Raw genomic sequence first — 27593 nt, 5'->3', positions numbered from 1 at the left:
GTAGGACTTTTCAGCTTGGAAAAGAGGAGACTAAACGGGGATATGATAGAGGTATATAAAATCATGAGGGATGTGGAGAAAGTAGATAAGGAAAAGTTATTTACTTATTCCCATAATACAAGAACTAGGGGTCACCAAATGTAATTAATAGGCAGCAGGTTTAAAACAAATAAAAGGAAGTACTTCTTCACACAGCGCACAGTCAACTTGTGGAACTCCTTGCCTGAGGAGGTTGTGAAGGCTAGGACTATAACAGGGTTTAAAAGATAAATTCATGGAGGTTTAGTCCATTAGTGGCTATTAGCCAGGATGGGTAAGGAATGGTGTCCCTAGACTCTGTTTGTCAAAGGGTGGAGATGGATGGCAGGAGAGAGATCACTTGATCATTACCTGTTAGGTTCACTCCCTCTGGGGCACCTGGCATTGGCCACTGTCGGTAGACAGGATACTGGGATAAATGGACCTTTGGTCTGACCCAGTACGGCCGTTCTTATGTTCTTTTGCAGCAGGAGTTTGAAAGGAAGGTTTTATGGCTGAAGACCCTGCCAACTCTATTAAAAGGAATACCTAGCTAACCTGGGATTCCTTATCTAGGTAGAATTATTTAATGAGTTACATTCCTAAATTTCTTGAACAGTTTGTGAGAATAAGTTTACCAAGCCAGGTGGTGGTGAAAATATTGCACTTGCAAATGTTAATTGGTTTAAAAAAAAAAAAAGTCACCTAAACTGATGCCTGCTACCTTGGATTCTCTCTACATCAGGTGTAAGTGTGGTTTAACAATAAGCAAGAGTACCAGAGGCTGTGTACAAAAAGAACAGCAGCCCTGAAGTGGACTGAAGACAGGATGAATGCCCTATATGCTGCTGACCTTTGAGGATATGTTGTGGGCTAGACGCTCTAGACTTCCAGACTCAAATGACTGCAGAAAAATTCTTCTGACTCTAAGGTAGAGAGGAAGGAACATCACAGCCTCCCCAAAAGAGAAGCAGAAGAACAATGACAATTTTGGGGGATTATCCTGTACAACAGCCATGCTATCAAATTCCACCTTGCTGCTGCAACATCTCAGATGACAGATTTTAAGAATTTGGGATAAGCATAAAGTGGTCTTTAGTCACCTAGGTTTGCCATCTACTGTTACTTTCATTAGATAAAATACTAATATGAGTGTGCTGTAAATCCTGTAACCTAAGAAGAAATCACATGTCACTGACTGCTAAGCCATATCAGGGGCTTAATAATTCAGCAACTAATTAAAGTTTACCACTCATTCACATTAAAAGCTGTGATTTCTGTTATTGCTTAATGACTGAATACTTATCCTTTAATGCTGATTATTTGCTTTATTTGATTATAAGGTATTTCATTGTTTGGACTGATTTGCTATATTTTGATTCTAACTAGATTGTGTCACGTGACCTGGTTGATTGAGTCTTCTGAGCAATCAAATTTTAGCCTAATGGTGCTAGCTTGAAATATACGTAGTCTATCCATGTACTTGTTCCATATTCAATAATTTGCTTTATTAATTTCTTTTGAATTTGTCTTGTATATCTAGTTTTACAGAGTAAGATTAGATTTCACTTGAATAAAATTAGATTTAATTTGCCAGCTCCCTTTCACTCTTAAGAGAATACAAATGAAAGGACATAAATCTGATAACTCTAAATATGAATTTGTATTGAGATCTTTCTGGAAACAGTGATTGTTAATATAATATTGTAATGAATTCTCCAGACTACCAGAACGAGGAGCCAATGTCAAGTTAATCAATCAATAACTCTACTCTCAGAGGTGTTAAATGCCCAGTGACTGAATTATGCCCCTATATTGGCTGAGACTCTTTATTCTCTTGTGACTATGATGTTTTGTGCCACGGTTACTTGAGATAATCTTTTTTTCCTAAGTTTAAAAACTGAATTTACAAACAAAATACCAAAAAATTTCACTTAACCTGTGGTCTCACTGCACACAGATGTGTACACATACATATACAAATGTCCCTGTCATAATTTGTACCAATGACACTTCAATATAATGGGAAGTTATTCACTACATTTCTTCTCCTTGAACAGACAGAAAAAGCAAGAGACTGAAGGATAAACAAAAAAAAGACACACGCAATTCAATTTTCTCCTATCCATCTAAAATAGATTCTGAAGAAAATATCCCGATACTTGCCTTTGTGGAAGAAGACACTGTTACAGCCCCGACAAACATAATGTCCTAGTTCTGCTTATAAAAACTTTCCCCAGGGAGGCAAGGACTCCACTAAGTCATGAGCTACAATATTCTGCATCAGCACAAGAGCACAAGGAAATCGATACAGCACAGTCTAGAGGTGTTCAGAAGCTCATTTTTAGTCCTGTTCAACTAGATCTTTCTATATCACACAGTACTGGTACGAGCCTGGTAGATTTTCAGACGTTAGTTCTACAAACCCAGCTTCAAAATAAAATCAGGTTTTGAAGACATTAAGAGGAGATGCAATAGCCACCAGTCCCTGGACAGAAGATGGGACAGACACAGTACTTCAGAGATTTATTTGGCACTCAAACACTATAGTGCAACTTGCAAACTGTAAGCACAAAGGGAAAACACAGATTTGCAACATAGAAAATTTATGTTAATATTTAAATAGAAAAGTTCATGTCTGTCTGAGCAAAATGAAGCTGAATAAGATAACATTTTAGCGTACCCCTTCCCAACAGTTCTCTATTATACATAATATAATATACACAATAGAAAGAGGCACATCATACCTTTCAACATCTCCCTGCTTTAGTGAGGAAGAAACAAGCTGAAAACAATTCAGTGCAACAACCTACTCCAGCTTTCCTCTCCAACCTCTTTCCACTTGTTGCCAGGGTAACCAGTGTTTGCAGATGCCTATAGCGGGCGCCTGGGTTCATGACTTCATTATAGTTAATATTCTCTTTCACTGCCTCTCTTTATACAGAGAACATATTATATACATATATACACAACTGTAGATATATATATTATACACTTCCAGTGAGCATCATATATACAAATACGACACATTATTTTGCTACTCTAACATGTATACAATGAAAAAAATGGCAAATATTCTCCCTGCATTTTACACATGAACAGAAAGTTTACAAGCAGAGGGGCTGTAAGTGATAAACTGCTGCTCTGCTCTCCTTGTGCTCTGTACAGTGTCATTTGATTTTCTTGTACCGTAAGGTATTAAAAGAGACCAACATTATGATGTTAATGTTTTAATCAAAATCAAACACCTGCCTTTATTTATTGACAAAAACTGACAAAACAAACTGGATAATGAGACTAACACCTTAAGCAGATGCTTTCCAGCTGTTCAAGGAGGGAACTATTAATACATACACACACAAAGACATATTAAGGACTAAAAGAGAGGAAGAGAAAGAGCAAAATATCATCTCATCATAGGAAAGATGAAAGAGCTGAGCTCTGAACTCAAACTCCAAAACAGATTCATAACTGGGTTTCCAAAAGGTATGACTGGGGGAAACCATGGCCAAAAGTATCAAGTGCTTAAGTAGACAATACAAAAAACCCTACAAGTATTGTATTATGAGAGGAAACACTGGGAAACATAATACTATTAAGCAGTCCTATAGTACTTTTATATCATAAAAACACTTTAGACACAGTGAAGACTCAATTCTGCAATCTTTACTTGTACTGAATAGTACTCACATGATTAGTCTCAGTGACCTCAGTGGGTTTAATTGCATGTAAGTACTACCCTCAGCTCGAGCACAGGGCTACAGAATCAAACCTTAATTCACCATGCAAGGTAGGTAAGTATTGCTATCCCTGTTTTTCAGATGGGGCATAGATATGGGGACAAATGCTCTGCTCTGAACTCCACGCCCCCATTTCCCCCTCCCCCCCCCCCTTTTTTTTGAAGTGATCAGTGAGCCTTCAAAGTGCTGTGCTAGTGCTTAAGGCCGTGCACACGATAGAAAAGCTTTCTGCACCCTGCCTACCCTCAGCCTGAAGAGAGGAGAGCTCCATGCCTATAAAAGGGAGAAGAGATAAGTGCTCCACAGAGAGTTAAGAAACATGTCCAAGACCAGACAGCAAATAAGTCACAGAGGTAGGATTAGCATTTTGGTATTTCTGGCTGACAGTATTGTGCTTAGTTTAGTCTATGCTGCTTCTCTAAAGGGAACAATATTGTACCTGCAGGGAAATGGATTAGATGACTTAATATGGCTTTTATATCTCTAGGATTCTAGGTCTTTATCATGAAGACCCACTTAAATACACAGAGTGGAGAAAGTTATATTGGAACAGATGAAGAGAAAAAAAAAGGTAGAGCGTGGAAGTTGGAAGAGGGCTTAAAAACATTGTGACCAATATCAGTGCACAAACTGTGACAAGAATGACAAGTAATGAGTATTTGAATGGAAGTGCAACATGCAAGAAACTAGATACAACAATGAAGCACAAAGCCACAGTGATAAAAATTCCTTTCAGAGAAACCTTGAAGAAGGTAAAGTTTTGGAACAAAGTTCTGTGATATGATTAAATGAAAGATGCTCAGATACCATGGTGAAGAGAATACTGCACTCTAATGGAAAGGTGAGAGTATCTATATCTAGGTCTATGAATACTTAGAACCCCAGATGCACATGGGGGAAGGGGAAACCTTAAAAAAATAATGTTTTGTTCCCCAAATCCTTTTTCTTATATTAAACTTTTAAATCTCTTTCTAAATATTTATTGAAGACTGAAGTTTGGTGTCCAGTTCCATGATTTCTTTACAGTGTCATTTAAAAAACAGTAAGCTACCTGATTTTAGTGTCTTAACATCTGACTCAACAGTAGTTAATAACTTGGAGAGATCAACATTGTACACAGCACTACTAGAGTACAGCAGCAGTTTTTCATTTGTAGTCCATTGCTGGTGAATTTTATGTACGTTAATCTGTTGGATAGGTCCATCAATGGCTATTAGCCAGGATGGGTAGGGATGGTATCCCTAACCTCTATTTGCCAGAAACTGGGATTGGGCAACAGGGGATGGATCACTTGATGATTATCTGTTCTGTTCATTCCCTCTGGGGCACCTGACATTGGCCACTGTTGGAAGACAGGATACTGGGCTAGATGGACCTTTGGTCTGACCCAGAATGGCCGTTATGTTCTTATGTTGTTTAAATTTAATAGCTGCCTGGAAAAAGCCGCAAGTCTCTCCCTTCTCTGACAATATTTAATCTTTTCTTGTCCCCAAGCCAAATAAACACAGTAGAGGTTAGTGAAAGTTGCCATTAGACTGGTGAATGGTTAAAAAAAACTTTTAAAGCATTGTATAAATAAGTTATGCAATAGCAGTGGAGTAGATTTTCATCTGGGCCTCTATTCAGCCTTCACTTGGGTTAATGGGCGCACACGCAGGTGATCACACCTACTAAAATTTCTATCACTTGCATGTGCACAGTTATTTCGTTTGCATAGTATAACAGCAATGTGCATGTAAGAGTTAGCATTTGCACTCAAAACCACCATTGACATTAATGGATTTTCTGGGTGCAATTACTAACATTTCAATTAACAAGGATGTTACACCATGTAAAAAGTGCATGCAAAGATTAGTGTCCATGCATGTTTGCAATTCTGCATACAAAAAAAAGAGGTGGCCAACAACTGAAAATCTAGCCCATAGTATAAATCTGAAATGTATGTACAGTCAAAAGTCCATATGCTATGTCTCACTACCCACTCCTCTTAGAAGGTCACCCTGTCTCAGCAAGATACATCCCAATATCTTTATCACGATTTGGTATATTGTAGGTCTATCTTTGTTGCTTTAATTGCATGTATACATATACATAACAGATCTCATACACAGGTTTAATTCTATCAAGGGATTCTGGAGACACAGAGTTTGTAATATATATCATACAAGTGGAATTCAAATGGTAGCCATCAGAAAAAGAAAGGCAGTAAAGCCACTACATGAACTGAAATGTTTTTGGCATTAATGTATCATGCTAGCTAGTTAACTCAATCTGCTGTACTCCAAATAGGTATGTCGTGAGGAGGAGAAGGGAGAGAAGTATCCAATCAAGTGATCAGCTTGTGCTGTCTGAATGTGAGACAAGAGGGAATTAAGAGATCCTTCACAAACACTGACATTCAAAAGTGAGGTTGTTCTCAGAGTGCACCTGTGGTGAAGAGAAGAAAAAAACCTGCATGAAAGGCATGGATCTTAATGGATGAGACAAAGGGAAGTGAGTATACCAAGGCCAAGCTTAGGTGGTGGCTGCAGCAAGAGATTAGAAAGAGTAAACACAGACTACTTGTGACTGGCTCGGAAGCTGCCTGGTTTATTCCTACTAGCAAATCCATCCACTGTAAAATCTCACCTTGGAATATACAACAATGAACAGATACCACATTGCTTGCCCTATTTCAGAAAACCTTATGAAAAATGGAGATGAAAACTCAGGAAAAACAGGAAAGGGTCAAGAGAAAAAAGGGAAATAAGGGACGGAGAGATGGAAAATGGAAGTGGGGGGGACAAGACAACAAAGAAAAAGACATAAGGATTTATAAAAATAGAAGGATTTAAAATGAGATTACCTACAAAGCTGAAACTCACTCCTAGAAGAGATCTTGTTAACCATGAACCTCAGCAGCTTCAGAATGAAATGCCAAACCCATCTCTTTGGTAGAGCTTACCCAAAATAACATCACATTTTAAAAAAAAGAGATAAAGGAAAAAACGTTCCTAAAAACCAGAAGGCATGCAAGAAAAATGATTTTTTAAAAATGTGATGCCGTGGGAAGGCTTGGGTTTTGCATTTCACTCAGAAGGAAGACAAGGATTAATGGTCATAATGGTTCTCTTCCAGGAGCAAGTTTCAGTTTTTTGGGCCAATCGCTGAGAAAGCTCCATCTTCTCTGCAACCAGGTACCATTCTTAGGTCTGACAGTTCCATTTTCCAGTGGAACATAGCTGTCAATGGAGATCATTGATCACACAGGGTTAGGAAGTCCCCAAGTTAACTCGGTCCAGTCCCAAAGATGGCTTTGAAGACAAGGACTGAAACCTTGAATTTAATTCAGTATTCAGAGAAGAGAATGAGAAATGGGGTCATGTGATCTTGGCATTCTGCATTGGAGAGCAGATGGACTGCTATGCTCTGAACTAAAAGTAGCTTTTACAAAGTTTGGCATTTTGTCCCCAGGTACAGAAAATTATAATAAGCAAACCCAGAAGTTGCTGTGGATCACTGTAGCTAAGTCCAAACAAAACAGAAGGGGGTCCCATCTAATCAGCCACAGATGGAAAAACGGGATTTTGGGTGGCAGCAGCTATTCAAAATCAGTGAGGAATCAAGATGAACACTTACACTATGTACTGTATTAATATGAAGGCAGATGCGCTCAATGGAAGATAAGGTTAAGAGAGTTTGAGAGTTCTCTGAAGTACTTCCCACTCTATTTGTATCACCTCAGTCTTTTCAGGCTTCAGCTTCCATCAACTGCTCTGCATCCAATTGCTGAACTCAACCAAGTTCAGGACAGCTGGGAGACTGTGCTATTTGTATCTGATGTGAAGGTGATGTAGAGCTGGGTGTCTTCTGTAAACATCTGGCATTTTAGTCCATGCTGTTTCACAATCTCTCTTTGTTGCTTTATATTGAAAAAAGATATCAGAAATGGAGGTAGAATCCCTCTGAGAACTCTGGAGATGGAAGAGCAAGTGCCCATCGTGACTCTCTGGGTATTGTCTCAGAGATATAAGTGAAACCATCTTAACACGATCCTGATAGGTCTCTGAAGTGGGGAAGCAAAATTCCACACCCTGCCATATTAAATGCTGTATTAACATATGTTAAAGACTTCCTATCCTACAACGGGGGGGGAGGGATAGCTCAGTGGTTTGAGCACTGATCTGCTAAACCCAGGGTTGTGAGCTCAATCCTTGAGGGGGCCACCTATGGATCTGGGGCAAAATCAGTACTTGGTCCTGCTAGTGAAGGCAGGGGGCTGGACTCGATGACCTTTCAGGGTCCTTTCCAGTTCTATGAGATAGGTATATTTCCATATATTATTATTATTATTATAACCACCTTTATTTTGAGCTTCTGCTCTTGAGCTCACTATTCCTGCCTCTGATGGGGCGCCCGCCCCGCACTGGCTCTGCGAGGGCTCAAATCAGCCTAGCAAGGCTGAGCGGCAGGCAGCCAGCCAAAGGTGTGGCTGCAGAGGAAACAGCCAATTAGGGTGGAGGCTGGCCCAGCTAATCAGGGCCCAGCCAGCCCATATAAAAGGAAGCTGCAGACCAGTGCAAGAGAATCTGCTGCAGGGAGAAAACTGGCTTCCCAGAGGGCTCTTGGCAGGCTGCCAGGATTTACAGGCTCGAGGCCCTAGGAAGAAGGAAAAGAAGCTGGAGCCAGAGGCAGGAGCAGAAGGAACTGAGGCTACAGGAAAGTGGCTCAGGGAATAGAGACTCTGTGCTGGAAGGAAGAGGCAGCAAGAAGCTTCCATTTGCAGGGTCCCTGGCCCGGGGCCTGGAGCAGTGGGCAGGCCTGCACGCCCTCCCCTCCCCCAATAGCTGCTGAAGGAGTGGCCCGGCTGTGCACTGCTGAGCCGCTGCAAGGAGCGGCTGGACTCTTGTTGGAGGAGTCCCCTGGAAAGGGTTTGGGGGGGAGGAACTGGATGGTGACACAGCTTGAGGGCTGTGCCGTGAAGCAGACGCCAAGAGAAAGGAGTCGTAACTGGTTTGCAGGCAGAAGCAGGGATGGGAGAGCCACCCCCCCCCCCAAGGATGCACCTGCTGGGACTGAGCTAATTCTCAAAATGCCCAGCAGGTGGTGCCAGTGTGGCGGGTGACCCCATGACACTATCCATTATTTCTCATGCTGAATCAAATCTAGTACCAGTTCCTTCTCTATAGCTATTATCATATTGTCACTCAACCTCCTGGGCCCTACGCAGTCTTCTTCAACCATCTCTGCATCTCATTTACTATATTTCAACAGATAGGGTTATAAAGCTTAGGTACTTTCAGAATGATCACTACATTCTTAACTTGTTCCGTTGTGTCCAAGCACGACAAATATCTGGGATCAAAGCAGGATATTTACACAGTATGTATGTTGCAATACTTAGACATTATAGAAAGAACTAAGGATGGAGTATTTGTCTTAACTCTGAACTTCCTAGTTTTGGAAGGGGTATGTCACAGCTTCAATATTTGATAAAAATCTGTTTTGCATGTGAGTAAAAGGGTCATTTACAAGTTTCAGGAAGAATGCATCATGGCAAACTAAAACAATTTCATGTATTTGGAAGTCAAAAGTGATAATTATCTGTACCACTGAGTACCATCACCATAACAGGCAGTAGCTAAGGTAGAAGTAAAAACAAGGCAACTGAAGGCAGGTAACAACAGACTAGACTTCTACATAGATTGCTTCCGTCACCGTGCACGGGCTGAAATTGTGGAAAAGCAACATCACTTGCCCCATAACCTAAGCCGTGCTGAACACAATGCCATCAACAACCTCAAGAACAACTCTGACATCATAATCAAACAGGCTGACAAAGGAGGTGCTGTCGTCATCATGAATAGGTCGGAATATGAACAAGAGGCTACCAGACAACTCTCTAACTCCACATTCTACAAGCCATTACCCTCTGATCCCACTGATGATTACCAAAAGAAACTACACCATCTGCTCAAAAAACTCCCTGAGAAAGCACAGGAACAGATCTATACAGACACATGCCTGGAACCCCGACCAGGTGTATTCTATTTGCTACCCAAGATCCATAAACCTGGAAATCCTGGACGCCCCATCATCTCAAGCATTGGTACTTTAACAGCAGGATTGTCTGGCTATGTGGACTCTCTCCTCAGGCCCTATGCTACCAGCACTCCCAGCTATCTTCGAGACACCACTGACTTCCTGAGGAAACTACAATCCATCAATGATCTTCCAGAAAACACCATTCTGGCCACTATGGATGTGGAAGCCCTCTACACTAACATTCCACACGAAGATGGATTACAAGCCATCAGGAACAGTATCCCCGATAATATCACGGCTAACCTGGTGGCTGAACTTTGTGACTTTGTCCTCACCCACAACTATTTCACATTTGGGGACAATATATATCTTCAAGTCAGTGGCACTGCTATGGGTACCCGCATGGCCCCTCAGTATGCCAACATCTTTATGGCTGACTTAGAACAACGCTTCCTTAACTCTCGTTCCCTAACACCCCTACTCTACTTGCGCTACATTGATGACATCTTCATCATCTGGACTCATGGAAAAGAAGCCCTCGAGGAATTCCACCGAGATTTTAACAATTTCCATCCCACCATCAACCTCAGCCTAGACCAATCCACACAAGCGGTCCATTTCCTAGACACTACTGTGCTAATAAACGATGGTCACATAAATACCACCCTATACCGGAAACCCACTGACCGCTATACTTACTTACATGCCTCCAGCTTCCATCCCGGACACACCACACGATCCATTGTCTACAGCCAAGCTCTAAGATACAACCGTATTTGCTCCAATCCCTCGGACAGAGATAAACACCTACAAGATCTCTATCAAGCATTCTTAAACCTACAATACCCACCTGCTGAAGTGAAAAAACAGATTGACAGAGCCAGAAGAGTACCCAGAAGCCACCTACTACAGGACAGGCCTAAAAAGAAAATAACAGAACACCTCTAGCCATCACCTACAGCCCCCAACTAAAACCTCTCCAGCGCATCATCAAAGATTTACAACCTATCCTTAAAGATGATCCCTCACTCTCACAGATCTTGGGAGACAGGCCAGTCCTTGCTTATAGACAGCCTCCCAACCTGAAGCAAATACTCACCAGCAACCGCACACCATACAACATAAACACTAACCCAGGAACCTATCCTTGCAATAAAGCCCGATGCCAGCTCTGTCCACATATCCATTCAAGTGACACCATCACAGGACCTAATCACATCAGACACACCATCAGGGGCTCGTACACCTGCACATCTACCAACGTGATATATGCCATCATGTGCCAGCAATGCCCCTCTGCCATGTACATTGGCCAAACCGGACAGTCTCTACGCAAAAGAATAAATGGACACAAATCTGACATCAGGAATCATAACATTCAAAAACCAGTGGGAGAACACTTCAACCTTCCTAACCACTCAGTGACAGACTTGAAGGTGGCAATTTTGCAACAAAAAAACTTCAAAAACAGACTCCAAAGAGAGACTGCTGAACTTGAATTAATATGCAAACTAGATACCATTAACTGTGGTCTAAATAAAGACTGGGAATGGTTGGGTCATTACACCAATTGAATCTATTTCCCTATGTTAAGTTCTCCTCACACCTTCTATGGGCCATCTTAATTATCACTTCAAAAAGTTTTTTTTCCTCCTGCTAACGATAGCTCATCTCAATTGATTAGACTCTGCCTGTTGGTATGCATACTTCCACCTTTTCATGTTCTCTGTATGTATAAATATCTCCTGTCTGTGTGTTCCATTCTATGCATCCGAAGAAGTGAGCTTTAGCTCACGAAAGCTCATGCTACAATAAATTTGTTAGTCTTTAAGGTGCCACAAGTACTCCTGTTTTTTTTAAAATCCTCAGTGCATTCTGCTCTAGTCTCACCAGGGGGACCCAGCTCTCCTCCATATACTGCACTGTGATTCCTTTGTGAAGGAATGGAGACCAGAATACAATGTCAGTGATCTGCTGCTGCTCCTGGGAAGGGGACAGACAAGGAGGGCAGAAGGCATGTCAAAGGAATCATCATAAAACAGCAGAATTTCACCAGTTAAAATCTTAACCTTATATTTTAATGTCCTTTAAAAATCTCAGCATTTATTTAGCGGGGCAGGACCCCATTTCCCCCTCCCTCCATTTTATATGCAGATATAGTGCAATACTGGTTTCAAGCAGAGTCAGCCTCACTTCTGAATAAATCCAGATGTGGAAATCCTCTCTTGCTATCCTGTACCTCCTTGCCTGGACCCATGTTAATGTTTTCCTTCTAATAATCATCACTGGATTAAGAAATGGGGGGAAAAAAGGGAGACCATCTGGGAAAAAAACAACCACTCTAGTAAGATTTTCAGAGCGATGGAACAGTACAGCTATTGGAATTGTGTGGCAGAGCTGGAGAGGGTTTATCCTACTTGACCTATTTTACAGCTCTCCCCTGAGTCAATTCTATGCCAAGCTAAGAAGGCTGGCAGCCCCATGTGAATTTATACCTAAATGTAGGAAGTTTCCATGCTGTCATTAGCACCTGGTCATTGGACTTCATTGTGCTGTAGTTTCTGTACTGGTTGCTGTATACCAGTTGCAAGATCTCATTAAAATGTTTACATGGGGAATGACTGGCAGGACACCAACACTGCTTGGAAAACTATTGTGTAATTCCTTTATGAAGTCATGAAGAATTACAGTAGTTAATACTTGGGGACAGAGAATCCTCTGAGATGGACAAACAGACATGGTGGGGGTATGAAAGTGGCAATTAAAAGGAAAGGAAGGAAGGAAAAAGGGTGAAAAATAAAAAGATTACTTGAAAAATGAGGCAGAGACTTTACATAGAAAAGGAGAAATAATGGCAGAAAAGAGCAAAAAGAAAGGGTAAAACTTATGAATTTAGCAATCATTGTTTAAAAAGTGGGGGTGTGGCTAGGGGAGGAGTAGAAAGAAAAAAGAAGCAAAGGACAGAGCAGTAATTGGTGTCTCTCTCAGCTAGGGAAACGACCTGTCAGGTGGATCTGAGATCCAGACAGCCGGAAACAATACAGGCACTCAGCACTGAAATGAGAGCTGTACAGAGAAAGCCTCTTGATCTTCAGACAGGAGACTTCAGGGCAATAATTTTGGCAGCTAACCCACCCCTCTCCCACCACCGGAAGATGTACAGAAACCATGAAAGAAGCCATCAGAAGCCTCACAAATCCCTGAAAGGCCTACAGAGTCAAAAGATTAAAATAAATGTTCCAGCCACTGCAGGATGGCCTGGAAAATTAGATAGAGGAAAGTATGTCAGAAGTGCTTATGAGTTTTACGTGTAAAGCAATGGCACATGGGAGCTCAAACCTGCATTGTCATTCCTACTTCTCTGCTCAGTGAGAGCACAACTTTAAAAGGCAGAGGTTTCATTTTTTTTCCTCCTCCAGGGATGGACCTGAATTATTCTCTGTTGAACAAGCCTGGAAAGACATCCCATAATAATACCATATAATTCCATTTCGGGACAAATCTGACTGCAACATTCTCTCCCTCCCACCACAGGATTTGTGGAGAAGAAATGGGAGGTGATTATAATGTGACTATTAGTGGCGGATGTTAAATTTCAATTTCATCCTGTACTCTCTGAGAGATTAGCTCGTTGGGAAAATTGATTTCTCCCTGGTTTTCTCTTTGTTGCTGATGTATTCAGAAGATTATGTGCATTTAGCTGCCAAGGCTGATTACATAAGGAAAAAAATCATGTACAGTTGGTGTGTGCGCATAAACTATACAAAGATACTCAGTCACAAAGCAAAATTTCTTTCAAACAAACCAGTTTGAGACTAGCTCATGAAGTATTGATGATGACTGTTAATGAGTATGCCTCCAATACGTTGGTACTACCGTAACACTACTCTGATTTGCTCCATTCTACAGTGCCTGGATGGATATATGACGTTTCATTCTTAACAGTAAACATACCGGGCTTGTGTAAATTTGTCTCTGGCTTTTAATATTATCTGAAAATAGTGTGATTAGTTTCTTTATACAGACAGGGGCCAAGTCACTTCTGAAAAAGGGCTTTAGGCACTTTTGACCATCGTGCCCATAATGTAAATATTAATTTATGAAATAGTCATCTACAAACTACAATTTTGATTATCTGAATGCAAGAGAGGACTAAATAATTTTGGATAACTGTGGAAATTTTCAATGCAATTAACAAACACCAAAGACATGATCTTGTTTCAGATGATAATTTTGGGTAATTGAGGTTGCATTGTATATATTTCATATAAAAGTCACATACCTTCAGGGCCAGATTGTGCCCTTAAGGCACAATCCCACATTGGGGGAATCTGTATAGCTGGAGGGGGCTAGGCTGTTAACAGAAGCCACAAGAAGAATTGTGGTTGATTCAGACAGAATTCCTCCTGGGGCTTCACAGCGTACACTGCAGCAAGAATTCTGCCACCTTTTAAATGGGTGCATCATTATGCTTCCACACATGAGCACCACTAGGATCCGCTGGCCAGTACAGAGTGGGGCTCGGGCTTCATACCCTCTGTGGAGGTTAGTAATGCTGAGGGTGCTAGTCTATCACACTCCCTTTGCCTACTGACCATGCTGTGGCTGGCCTGTTGCCAAAAATGCAAGAGTGAGAAGATTCATTAAAATCTCTCATCTTGCTTGCCTGTCTAGGACCAACTACATAAAATGGTCCCTTGTAAGTCATGTTCTCATGCCAACCATGGACTCTAAACTGTATGTATTTTGCATCTTTGACCTTCTTATCTGCACTCTGTGCTCATCAAACTACATTAGGGCTACAAATATTGGAATTCTATCATTCCAGTCCTCTCAGCTACTGTTTATTCTGCCTCACACAACTATCATTCTGTAGTTACCATGGCTCATTGTAACTAAGCCAACACTCCATTTTCCAGTGCAGAAATATAACACCCCAAAACAGTACCAATCGCATATCAGAGGACTAAATATCTTATAAAATAGTTTCTCTCTAAAATCTGTGGCATAAAGATGATGCTACCCCACAAAGATGATGCTACCCTACAAAAAAGTTACTAGTACTGTACAAGTTTGGGATTTACTACATTCTGCATTTCTACACAAACACACACACAAACACGTGGCAGTGATATACATATAGTAAGTTATATTATTCATGCACCTTTGACTACTTCACATACACATTGCTCACTAATCCATCTCCACTGGTATTATGTCTAACATTTCAAACGTCTAAGCAATTTTAAACCATCACTATTTCTTTAAGTCAACCACTTGAGAAAATAAATACCTATTTTATACCACAGCAGAATCAGAAACCCTCCTTTTCAATGAGCTATAGAACTTTTATACTTTACATACACACACAGAGGACAACTCTTTGATCAGTTCTAGTAATATATATGTCCAGGATTCAGGGGGCCTGGGACAAAGCGGGGGAGCTGCGGCGCTTGTACTCACCCAGCGGCGGTCCGGGTCCTTGGTGGTATTTCGGCGGCAGGGGGCCCTTCAATTGCTCCGCGTCTTCGGCAGGACTGAAGGGCCCCCCCACTACTGAAATGCCGCCGAAGACCTGGAGCGACTGAAGGGCCCCCCACCGCTGAAGACCCAGACCACCGCTGGGCCAGGGCTCGCGGGGCATTTCGGCAGTGGGGGGCCCTTCAGTCGCTCCACGTCTTCGGCAGCACTGAAGGGCCCCCCACCGCTGAAATGCTGCCGAAGACCTGGACCATTGCGGGGCTCGCGGGGCCCCTTTGGGGTCCGGGGCAAATTGCCCCACTTGCCGCCCCCGGCGGCCCTGTATAGGTCCCTTTCAAAACCAGGGACACGTTTTAAAGTTTGTGTGGCCTCTTGTGTTCTTTTGCATATGGTCTAGTGATTAAAAAATGTGACTTGTGGCAGTATTCTGCCACTGACTTACTGTGTTCCCTTGGGCAAGTCAATTAGAGACAGTCAAGACATTTTATTAGGCGCAGACTTACCATGCGTAATATAAGACATGCTGGGAGCAGTCTCTGCACTCTGGCACTGGTGCAGCTCGATGTCCTTGTGTGGTGTCTGTGGTGGGGGCACTGAAGAAGATGCTGAGGAAGAAGAGGAGGAGGAAGAGGATGCTGGCTTGGGTTTGGAATGAAGATCGTTCAGTTTTAGGAGGTTTTCAGAAGTCACAGTGTCTGGATTCGCTGGAGTAGGAGGCAGCGTTGCTGGAGTTGCTGGGAAGAAGCTCTCTTTATTGTCCTTTATATGCTTTGGGGTTGTTGGCGTTTCCCCTATGGACTACATTAAAAAAGGAAAGATGGTGAGAAAATATGGCCTACTGAGCTCATATATGTAACCTTATTAAATGGAAACTGCAAGTACCGTGGTCACTTGCATAATGCAAAAAAAGAGCATCTCTCTAGTGCACATATATATTAACCATAACAATAAAATCTTCCCCTAGGTAAGTATTTATCTTCCATAATTTACCGTTCATTTATCAAAGCACCACCTGGAGTACTTATTCATATTCACAGTTATAGTGCTCTAATTGAGCTGCTTTGTATAGAAAGCTCCTTACAGCATAATATACTCAGCTGAACTTTATTATTAAACAGGATGAAATTCAGGAATGTTCCAAACTCCTATGAATAGAAAGAAGCTTTCAATTAAAAAGAATTGTTGGCAAACTCTGGGTTTAATCTAATAGATAGTGCTCTGGGAAGAATCGAGCTTCAAATCCCCAAATTATTAAAAGAAAATACTGTGTGTAAGGCTCTGAAAGACAGCAAAAGAAATGAGGAGACAAGAGAGTATTTATATTTGTAAAATAATAAAAATGTGCCTATCCTAAGGTCAATAATTATCAATTGCTGCAGCAGAGTGAATAACGCTGAAGTCCATCTTGAAATGACTGATCTGGAAGCTCTCTTGCCTTTGGACTTTTAATAGTGAGGATAAAATATCAATACTAACGGCTGCGCTCTTATCCAAGGGCACAACTAAGAATATGAAGCATTACTACTAGTTACGTAACCAAGAGGTGGAAGTGTGATTTAAATTCACCAAGGAAGGGAAAGACAGCTCAAATAAAATAAAACCCCTCCCACATTCCATACCAATAGATAGGCTGGATATAATAGTCCAGTTTTTAAAGCTACAGACTGCCTTTGTGTTCTTAACAATCTTCATTAATTCAGATTAAGTTGTAATGAACCGGCTAGACAGACTCCAAGCTGTCAACTGTCAGTCTCATAGTCCCTAAACCAGGGGTGGGCAAACTACAGCCCGGGGGCCGCATCCAGCCCTTCAGACATTTTAATCTGGCCCTTGAGCTCCCGCCAGGGAGCAGGGTTGGGGGCTTACACCACTCCTTGCCGTGGCTCCGCACAGCTCCTGGAAGCAATGGCATGTTGCTCCAGCCCCTACATGTAGGGGCAGCCAGGAGGCTCCGCACACTGCCCCACCCCAAGCACTGCCGCTGCAGCTCCCACTGGCCAGGAACCATGGCCAATCAGAGCTGCAGGGGCGACGCCTGTAGATGGGGCAGCGTGCAGAACCGCCTGGCTGTGCCGCCGCGTAGGAGTCGGAGGGGGGACATGCTGCTGCTTCCAGGAGCTGCTTGAGGTAAGCGATGCCAGGAGCCTTCCCCCACTGATCCCCTCCCATGCTCCAATCCCCTGCCCCAGTCCTGATCCTGCTCCTGCCTCCAAACCCCTTGGTCCCAACCCAGAGTACCCTCCTGCACCCCCAACCCCTCATCCTCAGACCCACCCCAGAGCCCACACCCCCAGCCAGAGCCCTCACCCCCCTCCCACACCCTGAATCCCTCATTTCTGGCCCCACTCCACAGCCCACACCCTCATCCGGAGCTCTCATCCCCTCCCGCACCCCAACCCCCAATTTTGTGAGCATTCATGGCCCACCATACAATTTCTATACCCAGATGTGGCCCTTGGGCCAAAAAGTTTGTCCACCCACTCCCTAAACCACTAAAGTAAAAGGAGATTCATTCCCAGTTCATGCAGTAGGGCCTGTGCTTTTGGAGCAAGAAGATCAGAGTTCTATCTCTGCTGCCAATGTTCTAAGGGACCAGGGTGTCCTAGGTGTCCACACATTTATTACAACGGTGTGAGAAGTAGGGGTTGAACTCCACTGACAAACTCTGGAGTGAATTTGTACCAGAAAATCAGTAATATTTAATACATTTAAAATTCAATACTGGAGAGCACTCTTGAACTTCTAAAGTCACTTCTGTGTTATTAGTGTGTATATTTAATCAGTCTCAGTATTTAATAGATATGGTTAAAATCTCACTGCCAATTAATTTTAAAAAAATCTATATTTACATCATAATTGCCATACTGGATCAGATAAGGTCTACTGTGCCTCTAGCAATGTCCGGTTTCTGATGGAGAGGATGTAAAAACTCATAATGCACCTAATTTATGTGATACTGTACACAGAAGACAAATTTCCTGCATACATAACATCCTAAATTCTGAAAAAGTATAGACAACTGAAGATGCTATTGATAGTCCAAGTTATCCAAACATTAAAAAAATCCAGCCACACTATTAGTAATAAAAAAACACCTTACATTTATACAGGTAGTGAGCACAGAGAGAGGAGTGAGAATGGAGGAGTGACAAAAACTGGGACAGGTAGGGATTAAATTAGTAAATGGAGTGTAGGAGACATGTAACTTATATGACGGGTGGGAAAAGGAGTGCATGAATAGAAAGGTCAGAGAGGAGGAAAAGGCAAGAGTTGGGGACATACAAGAGATAAAGGAGAAAACAGATGGTGAGGCAAGAAGACACTGAAAGGTACATGAAAGGGGAGTCACTGACAGATTCCCATATAACACTTAACTGGAGCTTGAAGGAAACTAATGTGAAAGTTGAATATAGTAAGGTTTATTAATTGCAGACGAATGGGCGTGTAGGGTGGGGACAGAGATTTGACTGACATAATCCATGCATGCACGCATACATAAAAGGCCAAATTCATACCTAGTAAATCTGAAGTCAACCAGGAATATATTTGGCACATTGTCTTTCAAGTGGTTCATTCGTGTAAAATTTCAAGGTCTGTGTAAGACTTTTTCTTGGCAGCCTAAGAAGCATGTTGGCACCCAATGGTGGTATAGGCAAAAACATATTTCATGTGTATATGGACCAGCACTGTACAACATAAGTTTCACTTAAAAAGTTGCAGCCATTGTCCTGACTGGAGCTGATAGAGTGCTTGGGCACCAACAAGACCAAGATTCCAATTGTTAGTGTATAATGGAAAACTATGGGTGTGTGTGTGTTGGAAAGGATTTAGTTATTCCATCCAACAGTCAGTTACTTTACAGCACAATAGTTTCTTATAATAAATCTGAACTTTAGCAGAAATGTGCACATGGGCAGTGGGTATTAAAGGCCAGCTCAGACAGCCCTGCATGGCCCTGCCCACGCTCCACCTCCAGACCCACTCCTGCTTCCCGACACTGTGCTGCGGAGGGCTCTTCCCCTGTGGCCGAGGCCCAGGGGTTAATGGGGGCTGTCCTGGGGCCACTGACTCCACTGGTGCTCCAGGGCACTGGAAGCCGTCCTGCGCTCCAGTGTTGGAAAGGGCGCTGCCTGGACCTCTGGGGCAGGGTGGGGGCCGTGCTTCCTGCCCAGTGCTCGGGAGGGGGAGGGGGTCACATGCCACCTGCCTGGCACTCGGGAGGTCGAGGGCTGGGGGCCCCTCTGGGCTTCAGCGGGAGAGGAGGGGCCTCAGGCAGAAAAGACAGGCAGCGCTAGGGGCTACCCTCCCCGAAGTTCACCCACTGCTCATGAATGTGCATGTGTGCAAAGCAGGGGGTAATAATGCATCAGCACATGGCATTATCCTGTACTAGTACTAATCTGATAGCTCCATTAGTTTCAATGTGATTTAAGGCAGTGGTTCTCAAAGCCGGTCCGCTGCTTCTTCAAGGAAAGCCCCTGCCGGTTTGTTTATCTGCTGCGTCCGCAGGTTCGGCCGGATCGCAGCTCCCACTGGCCGCGGTTCGCCGCTCCAGGGCAATGGGGGCTTTGAGAACCACTGATTTAAGGTTTTACTTGAAAAAGTTTCTTATCTTAATGGCTGTTAAGAAAACTTTCCAAATGTAAACTGATGAAGGGCTGTCTTACTGATTCTGGAGAAAGAGAAAATTAGATCCCCTTCAATCCAATGAAACAGAGATGTTAGTAGGTGAACATAACCTTGATAACTTTCTTTGATGATGAAAGTGGGGGTAAGGAGACAGTCTTAAAAAACAAAAAATCTCCCACAGTATATACAGAAAAGAATCCTGGCCTTATCACTATATACTGCCCCCACCACAATTCCACTGCTGCCCTCCTGAGAGAAGTTGAAATGTTTATGACATTTTATTGAAGTCGAGGAAGCTGGAGTAGGATAAAAAATAACTAAGCAAGAATATGGGAGGAGGAAGAATTATAATAGGCGTGAAGGATTACCTGTTTTGAAAATATTTAAAGTGTGAGGACAAGAGTTGTGGCACTTCTATATCAGTCACTGATGCCAACTTACACATAAAGCAGGTGTGCATGATCCCATAAGCAGTAATACTTATCAAGGTTTATGGGGCCACATCTATTTTAATGTCATGCAGGTGATTGCCTAGCAGCAAAAACATAGGACTATTACACTTTGCATGAGAAACATCCTGAAGAAACTAAGGGCATGGCTACACTTGCAGACGTAGACTGCTTTGAGTTAAACCAGCTTTCGGAGCACGCAGTAGGGAAAGCGCTGCAGTCTGTCCTCACTGACAGCTGCAAGCGCACTAGCGTGGCCACATTTGCGGCACTTGCAGCGCCATTGGGAGTAGTGTATTGTGGGCAGCTATCCCACAGAACACCTCTTCCCATTCTGGCGCTGTGGATTGTGGGAAGGGGGCGGAGGGGGGCATTATGGGTCCTGTCCCAACGCCCTGTGATGCGTTGGTTCACATTCCAGCAATCCCTGTGCTTCCGTCCACATTTGGTGCCATCTTTCAACGTTTTTTGTACTGTCTTCCCTTTCGGTCTGCAGAAACGGAGCCCGAACTGCTGAGGAATATGCTGACAAGTCTCGTCAGCACATCATGTTTGGCAGTCGAGTTACTCCTTAAGATCCAAACTGACAGTGAGGACTCCAACAATATCGACTTGTGTAACGCATACGACACGAGATTGCTTGTGGCATTCATGGACATGCTCACGACTGTGGAATGCCGCTTTTGGGCTCGGGAAACAAGCACTGAGTGGTGCGATCACATCATCCTGCAAGTCTGGGATGACAAGCAGTGGCTGCAGAACTTTCAGATGAGAAAAGCCACTTTCATGGGACTGTGTGAGGAGCTCACCCACACCCTGCGGCGCAAGCACACGAGAATGAGAGCTGCCCTGACGGTGGAGAAGCGGGTGGCTATTGCAATCTGGAAGCTGGCAACTGCAGACAGCTACCGATCGGTCGCTAACCAGTTTGGAGTGGGAAAAGTTGACTGTTGCAATTGTGTTGATGCAAGTTTGCAAGGCCATTAATCGCATCCTGCTCAGAAGAACGGTGACTCTGGGTAATGTGCACGACATTGTGGCTGGCTTTGCACAAATGGGTTTCTCTAACTACAGAGTGGCGATAGATGGGACGCATATTCCAATTCTGGCACCATAGAAAAATACCTAGCTTCCGAGTACATTAATCGGAAGGGGTATTTCTCTATGGTTCTCCAGGCACTTGTGGATCACTGTAGGCATTTCATTGACATTAATGCAGGCTGGCCCAGAAAGGTGCATGACGCACGCATCTTTTGGAACACTGGCCTGTTCAGGAAGCTGCAAGCTGGGACTTTTTTCCCAGACCAGAAGATCACCATAGGGGAAGTCAAAATGTCCATTGTGATCCTAGGAGACTCCGCTTACCCTTTAATGCCGTGGCTCATGAAACCCTACACAGGGAGCCCTGACAGCAGTAAGGAGCGGTTCAATAACAGGCTAAGCCGGTGCAGAATGAGTGTGGTTTTGGCCGTTTAAAGGGCCGCTAGCGCTTTCTGTATGGGAAGCTGGACCTGGCTGATGACAGCATCTCCGCGGTTATATCTGTGTGCTGTACCCTCCATAACATTTGTGAAGGGAAGGGTGAAAGATTCACTCAGGCATGGAACTCGGAGGTTCAACACCTGGAGGCTAAATCTGAACAGCCAGAGAGCAGGGCTATTAGAGGGGCCCAGCGCGGGGCGGCAAGGATTAGGGATGCCCTGAGGGAGGAATTTGAGGCTGAAAGCCACCAGTAATGTTTGGTGCCCTGCACGGGAGTGAAGTGCAGTGGTTCCAATGTTAGTAGGAATCTGTGTTTGCTACGCTGACTTGCAGTGCCTGTTGCTTTCCTGGGTTAAGGTATCTTTTATTTTATGCAATAATAAAGAATGCTTTCAAAGCCAAAAAATCCATTTATTGAAAAGAAAATCCAGTTATTGAAAAGAAACACAACTGCTTGGGAAACAGAAAGGGCAAGGGGAGGGGGTGGGAAATGGTACAATCACAGATTTGCGTATGTCCTGTTTTCATACTCAGCCTTCCTGTCTGGAGTGCTGTGCAATGAGTGCTGCACTTCAGGAAGGCTATACTGCATTGTGATGGGGATTGAGTGCAGTGGGTAAGGGTCATAGTTTTCAGGGCTGGGTGGTGAAGCTACAGGCGTTGGAGGCAGCTGGTGGCGATAAGAACCCAGATATTGGGGAAAGTTGAAGTGACATGGGGCACAAGGGAAAGAGTTTTGGGACAAGGGCTGCACGGGGGGGCAGGCGTGGTAGTGCTTCACCTGCATGGCTATGAGCGCCTGGATCGAGTCTGCTTGGTGCTCCATGATGCTTATCAGCCGATCCGTGCTTTGCTGCCAGAGCTCCGCGCTTTTGTGACGGTGCTCCTCATTCTGCAGGTGGATCCTCCTTTCACTCTCCCTCCACTCCTGCGCTTTTAGATTCTTGTTAAGGGACTGCTGCATTACTTCATGCAGCATGTCATCTTTGCTTCTACATGGCCTCTTCCTAATTCTTTGGAATCTTTCAGCCGGTGATAACACGGATGGCTGAGATCTCAAGATTGCATCTGTAAAGGCAAAATGCAACACTTAACAGAGGCAGCATTGTTCACGCCAGACAGAGCAATGACTCCCCTGTACTTAAGGGCAAGCACAGTCTACACCAGGGGTCGGCAACCTTTCAGAAGTAGTGTGCCGAATCTTCATTTATTCACACTAATTTAAGGTGTCGCGTGCCGGTAATACATTTAAATGTTTTTAGAAGGTCTCTTTCTATAAGTCTATATTACATAACTAAACTATTGTATGTAAAGTAAACAAGGTTTTCAAAATGTTTAAGAAGCATCATTTAAAATTAAATTAAAATGCAGATCTTACGCTGCCAGCCTGCTCAGCTCACTGCCAGCCTGGGGTTCTGTTCACCTAAGCTGGCAGCGGGCTGAGCAGGGCCTGCGACCGGGACCCTAGACTGGAGGGGAGGGGGTTTCAGGGGTCAGGGCAGAGGGCTGGGGGAGGGGGTTCAGGGCAGAAGGCTGGTGTGGGGGCAGTTCAGGGATCAGGGCAGAGGGCTGGGGTGTGTGGGAGGGTCAAGGGTCAGGGCAGAGGGCCGGGTGTGTGGGGGAGTTCAGGGCAGAGGGATGGGGCTGTGGGGATGCAGGGCAGAAGGCTGTGTGTGTGTGTTGGGGTGGGGTGGGAGTTCAGGGCAGAGGGCTGGGGGGCGTGGGGGGTGCAGGGCAGAAGGCTGTGGGGAGGTTCAAGGGTCAGGGCAGAGGGCTGGGGGGCATGGGGGCTGCAGGGCAGAGGGCTGGGGGTGTGTGTGGGGGGGTGCAGGGCAGAATGCTGAGTGTCTGTGGGGGAGTCAGGGCAGAAGGGTATGGGGGGGTGCAGGGCAGAAGGCTGAGTGTGTGGGGGGGGTCAGGGCAGAGGGTGTGTGTGGGGGGGGTCAGGGCAGCTCACGGCAGGGGGCTGGAAGGGATGTGCCCTGTTCCACCCCCTTCCCCAAGGCCCCGTCCCTACCTCTCTCTGTCTCCTCTACGGAGCTGTGAGCACGCTGCCGCTCTTCCCTCTCCCCCTCGCAAGGGCCATCAGCTGACTGGCGCAGGGACGGAGAGGGGAGGGGGCAGGAAAGCACCATGCTGGGGGAAGAAGCGGGGGAGGGGGAAGCTTGGCTGCCGCAGAACCAAGCTTCTGCCGCCTGCCCCCGCAGGGGAGAGCGGTGGGTGGGGGAGCTGAGTGGGGCTGGGGGCCGGGACCACGGCAGGCAGCTGCGTGCCGCTCAAAATCGGCTCGCGTGCCGTAGGTTGCCGATCCCTGATCTACACAATAGCATAATTTGCCTGTCCCAAAGCAAGTGGATATAACCCATGGGAGCCTCAAAATGGTGAGCAAGCCACAGGGTCAAGGGGGACTGATTGTTTCACGGCTGTACTGTCATCTAGGTTTCTGTGCCTTGGGGAGAGCCAACAGCTGCAGGGGGCCCCTCTACTGAACACTGTCCCCACATTTTCACAGGAGTTTGTCCTGGAAGATATCTCACTGCTGAGGGTGACTTGGGAAGCAAGGGAGGGTCTTCTACTACAACGTGACTTCCGCCCTGGCCCATATGCAGCTTGCCTGTGTGCAGCAATGGTCCCCCTGCCCCTCACGGCACAGTGGCGCAGACATGTTAGTCTAACTGGGACTAGGCATGCAGCCCTAACCCTCCTCGCCTCAAGAGCCCACATTGAATAACTTCCTTCCCAAAATAAAAGTCGCTTACCGGGCACCTCCTCTGGTGTCTGTCCTTCCCCAAGCATTGGCCACTGCGACTGGCTACCTTCCTCCTGGCTTGCGAGCAGCTCCTGGCTGCATGCATCTAGGGATGTTGGGACATCCTCCTCCTCCTCAGCACCCTCGGTCCCGCTTTCCTCCTCCTCCTCCCTTGTTGAATTGGGCTCTGAAGTGTCCATGGTGGTACTCGGCGTGGAGGTGGGGTCACCCCCAAGTATCGCATTCAGCTCTTTGTAGGAACGGCAGGTCGCGGGGGCAGCACCGGAGCGGTGGTTTGCCTCGTGGGCTTTGCAGTAGGCATTTCGCAGCTCCTTCACGTTAACCCTATGCTGCAGTGTGTCCTGGTCATGGCCCCCTTCCATCATGTCCCTTGATTTCTGCCCGAAGGTATCGTAATTCCTATGGCTGGAGCACAGCTGGGACTGGACAGCTTCCTCCCCCCAAACACTGATGAGGTCCAGCACCTAGCCATTGCTCCAACTGGGGATCGCCTGGCACATGGAGGCATGGTCACCTGGAAAGATTCACGGAGAGCACGCCACGCCTGGCTGAGCAAACAGGAAGGGAATTTTCAAAATTTCCAGAGCGCATTAACAGACCAGGGCATCCACACTGGCACTGCGGTGCTCCAGCAGGGGCTCAAACGTTATTCCACTCGCCGAGGTGAATTGCTAGGAGTGCTTTAGCCACGGAGTCAGAGTGCTCTCTGTGCCTTGCCAGTGTGGACACGTGAGTTAGAGTGCACGGGGCTGCTTTAATGCACTCTAACTCACACCTTTTGCCATGCCCTTAGTAGAGAAACTGACTTAAGTTCATCAGAACTACTATCTATTCCCACTGCTGATAATAAGCAGGCACAGTAAAGACAAGACACTAAGAAGGGAGAACAGTTTTCTACCGCACATTTTTATTTATTTTTTTAAATCAGGAGGGTATCAATGATGTTCTGCATGGATGAATGCATCCAATATCTTTCTGGGACTTATTTCCCTCCCCGGCCATTCATCTCCAGTAGAAAACTGAGTATTAGTGTCAAGCTTCTACCTGTGTTTTATGTGGCTTCTATGAGGAGAATGTTCTATTTTGTTATGGTACATAGAGTCAAAGCTCTGACTATTCCCTCCTAATCCACTGCAGGATGTAAACTTTCCCATTCTCACTGCTTTTAAAATTAATGCAAATGTGTTTTACAAATGTGAAGAGGCTTCATGCTTTTTTCCATGTATATGATAAAGGTAGCAAGTCTCAGAGGGAACTGGTGCCTCTGAGGAACTGGTACAGGAGGAGGAAAATTCTCTCTCTTCTCATTCCCCCTCAGATCATTTTGGTGGACAACCTCTAGTTTCCCCAATAGGGGCTAGGATTTCCTGTAGGTCCTGACCTGTTAAAGAGAAGAGTATGCAGGAACTCTGCTTTTGCCTCATATCTACCACAGCATATAGAGAGAACCAGCAAAGGCTGAGGCTTTTATGCTGTATTGGTCATATGACTGGTGATCAAATGATGTGTAATAGGAAGAACTATATCTACTTTGGTCAATGTTTACTTTACATATCCTATGTTCTTGTGTTTTTATACATATATCAAAAGAGGTTTAAAGCAAAGGTGCCCTTTGGTATGGGATCAGACTGAAACCTAATTGAATAAATAAAGCTATGTGGCTATGCAGATTGTGTGATCTCTTTTTAGGCTATATGTAGCTAGGTGTCTAATTAAGTCTCTTTCTATGCTTCTGTAGTCATCAACAGATTACTCTTTTCTTCCTTTTCTATCCTTTCTTTGGACTCCTCTTAGGAAATTATCCTTAGGCCTCATGGGAACTGCAGGATCTATGGAGAAACCCTTCTTATACAGAAGATATAAAGACAGGTTTCAGAGTAGCAGCCGTGTTAGTCTGTATCCGCAAAAAGAACAGGAGTACTTGTGGCACCTTAAAAGACTAACAAATTTATTTTAGCATGAGCTTTCGTGAGCTACAGCTCACTTCTTCAGATGCATCCGAAGAAGTGAGCTGTAGCTCACGAAAGCTCATGCTAAAATAAATTTGTTAGTCTTTAAGGTGCCACAAGTACTCCTGTTCTTTAGAAGATATAAAGGTACAGAAAAGCAGTTACTGACCTAGCCTTACAGGGAAGAAAGCAGTAGAAATAGAGGAATAACCTTCTCCTGGATTATAAGCTCAGGAAAAAATTCCTTGCAGTTTTTCTGTAAGGCACTTCAGTGTGGAGACAACAAGTAGTAAAGAAATCGAGTATTACACCTGGCTTAGGGTAAACCATCTGCTGTCTTATACCCTTTATACTAGCAGCAAAGAGTCCTGTGGCACCTTATAGACTAACAGACGTACTGGAGCATGAACTTTCGTGGGTGAATACCCACTTCATCGGATGCATGTCGGATGCATCCGATGAAGTGGGTATTCACCCACGAAAGATCATGCTCCAGTACGTCTGTTAGTCTATAAGGTGCCACAGGACTCTTTGCTGCTTTTACAGATCCAGACTAACACGGCTACCCCTCTGATACTTGATACCCTTTATACTATACTATATCTATACTATATCTCCGAGGATCTCTATTGACAACTGAATCAGAGTTTTCTTTTTGTCTTGTTTCTTGTACGCATTGTTATTTTATCAGGATATGACAAAATTCTGAAAATAACAGAAGTCCTCAAGGCTCATTAACTATAAAATGTCTGGAGTAGTTTACGACATTTAGCCTCAAGGATACAAAGATATCTGCAACACTCTCAACTACAAGGTACAAAGATAAGATCCAGACTTTAACTGTAGGAAAAAGCAAACATTTTACTTAGTAGTCAGTGTAGGCGTCCCAATAAATATTTTCTAATTGTAGAAAGTTGGTAGTATGAAGGATACAGCACTCTTATTTCACTTCTGAGTTCCATGTTCAAATTTTACCCTACATGAAATGATTTCAGCATGGTCTCAGTCTTCCTGTTGTTAGATGGAGTCTTTACCCATTCACATTCTGGAA

General features: G+C 44.3%; 1 protein-coding gene across 3 annotated transcripts in view; it reads right to left on the bottom strand.

The window, feature by feature from the left end:
* The window catches only part of CABIN1 (calcineurin binding protein 1), a 223059-nt gene that overhangs the window by 5702 nt on the left and 189764 nt on the right, over window positions 1–27593 (bottom strand). For all 3 annotated transcript variants that reach the window (XM_044990035.1, XM_044990037.1, XM_044990036.1), the window contains exon 34: window positions 15767–16061. In XM_044990035.1, coding sequence (XP_044845970.1) covers window positions 15767–16061 — 295 coding nt within the window. The remainder of the gene's footprint in view (window positions 1–15766; window positions 16062–27593) is intronic.

This window comes from Mauremys mutica, chromosome 16 (genome assembly GCF_020497125.1).
Source record: "Mauremys mutica isolate MM-2020 ecotype Southern chromosome 16, ASM2049712v1, whole genome shotgun sequence".
Lineage (NCBI taxonomy): Eukaryota > Metazoa > Chordata > Testudines > Geoemydidae > Mauremys > Mauremys mutica.
The sequence above is the reverse complement of the archived record's forward strand: the minus strand, read 5'-3'. Positions and strand labels throughout refer to the sequence as shown.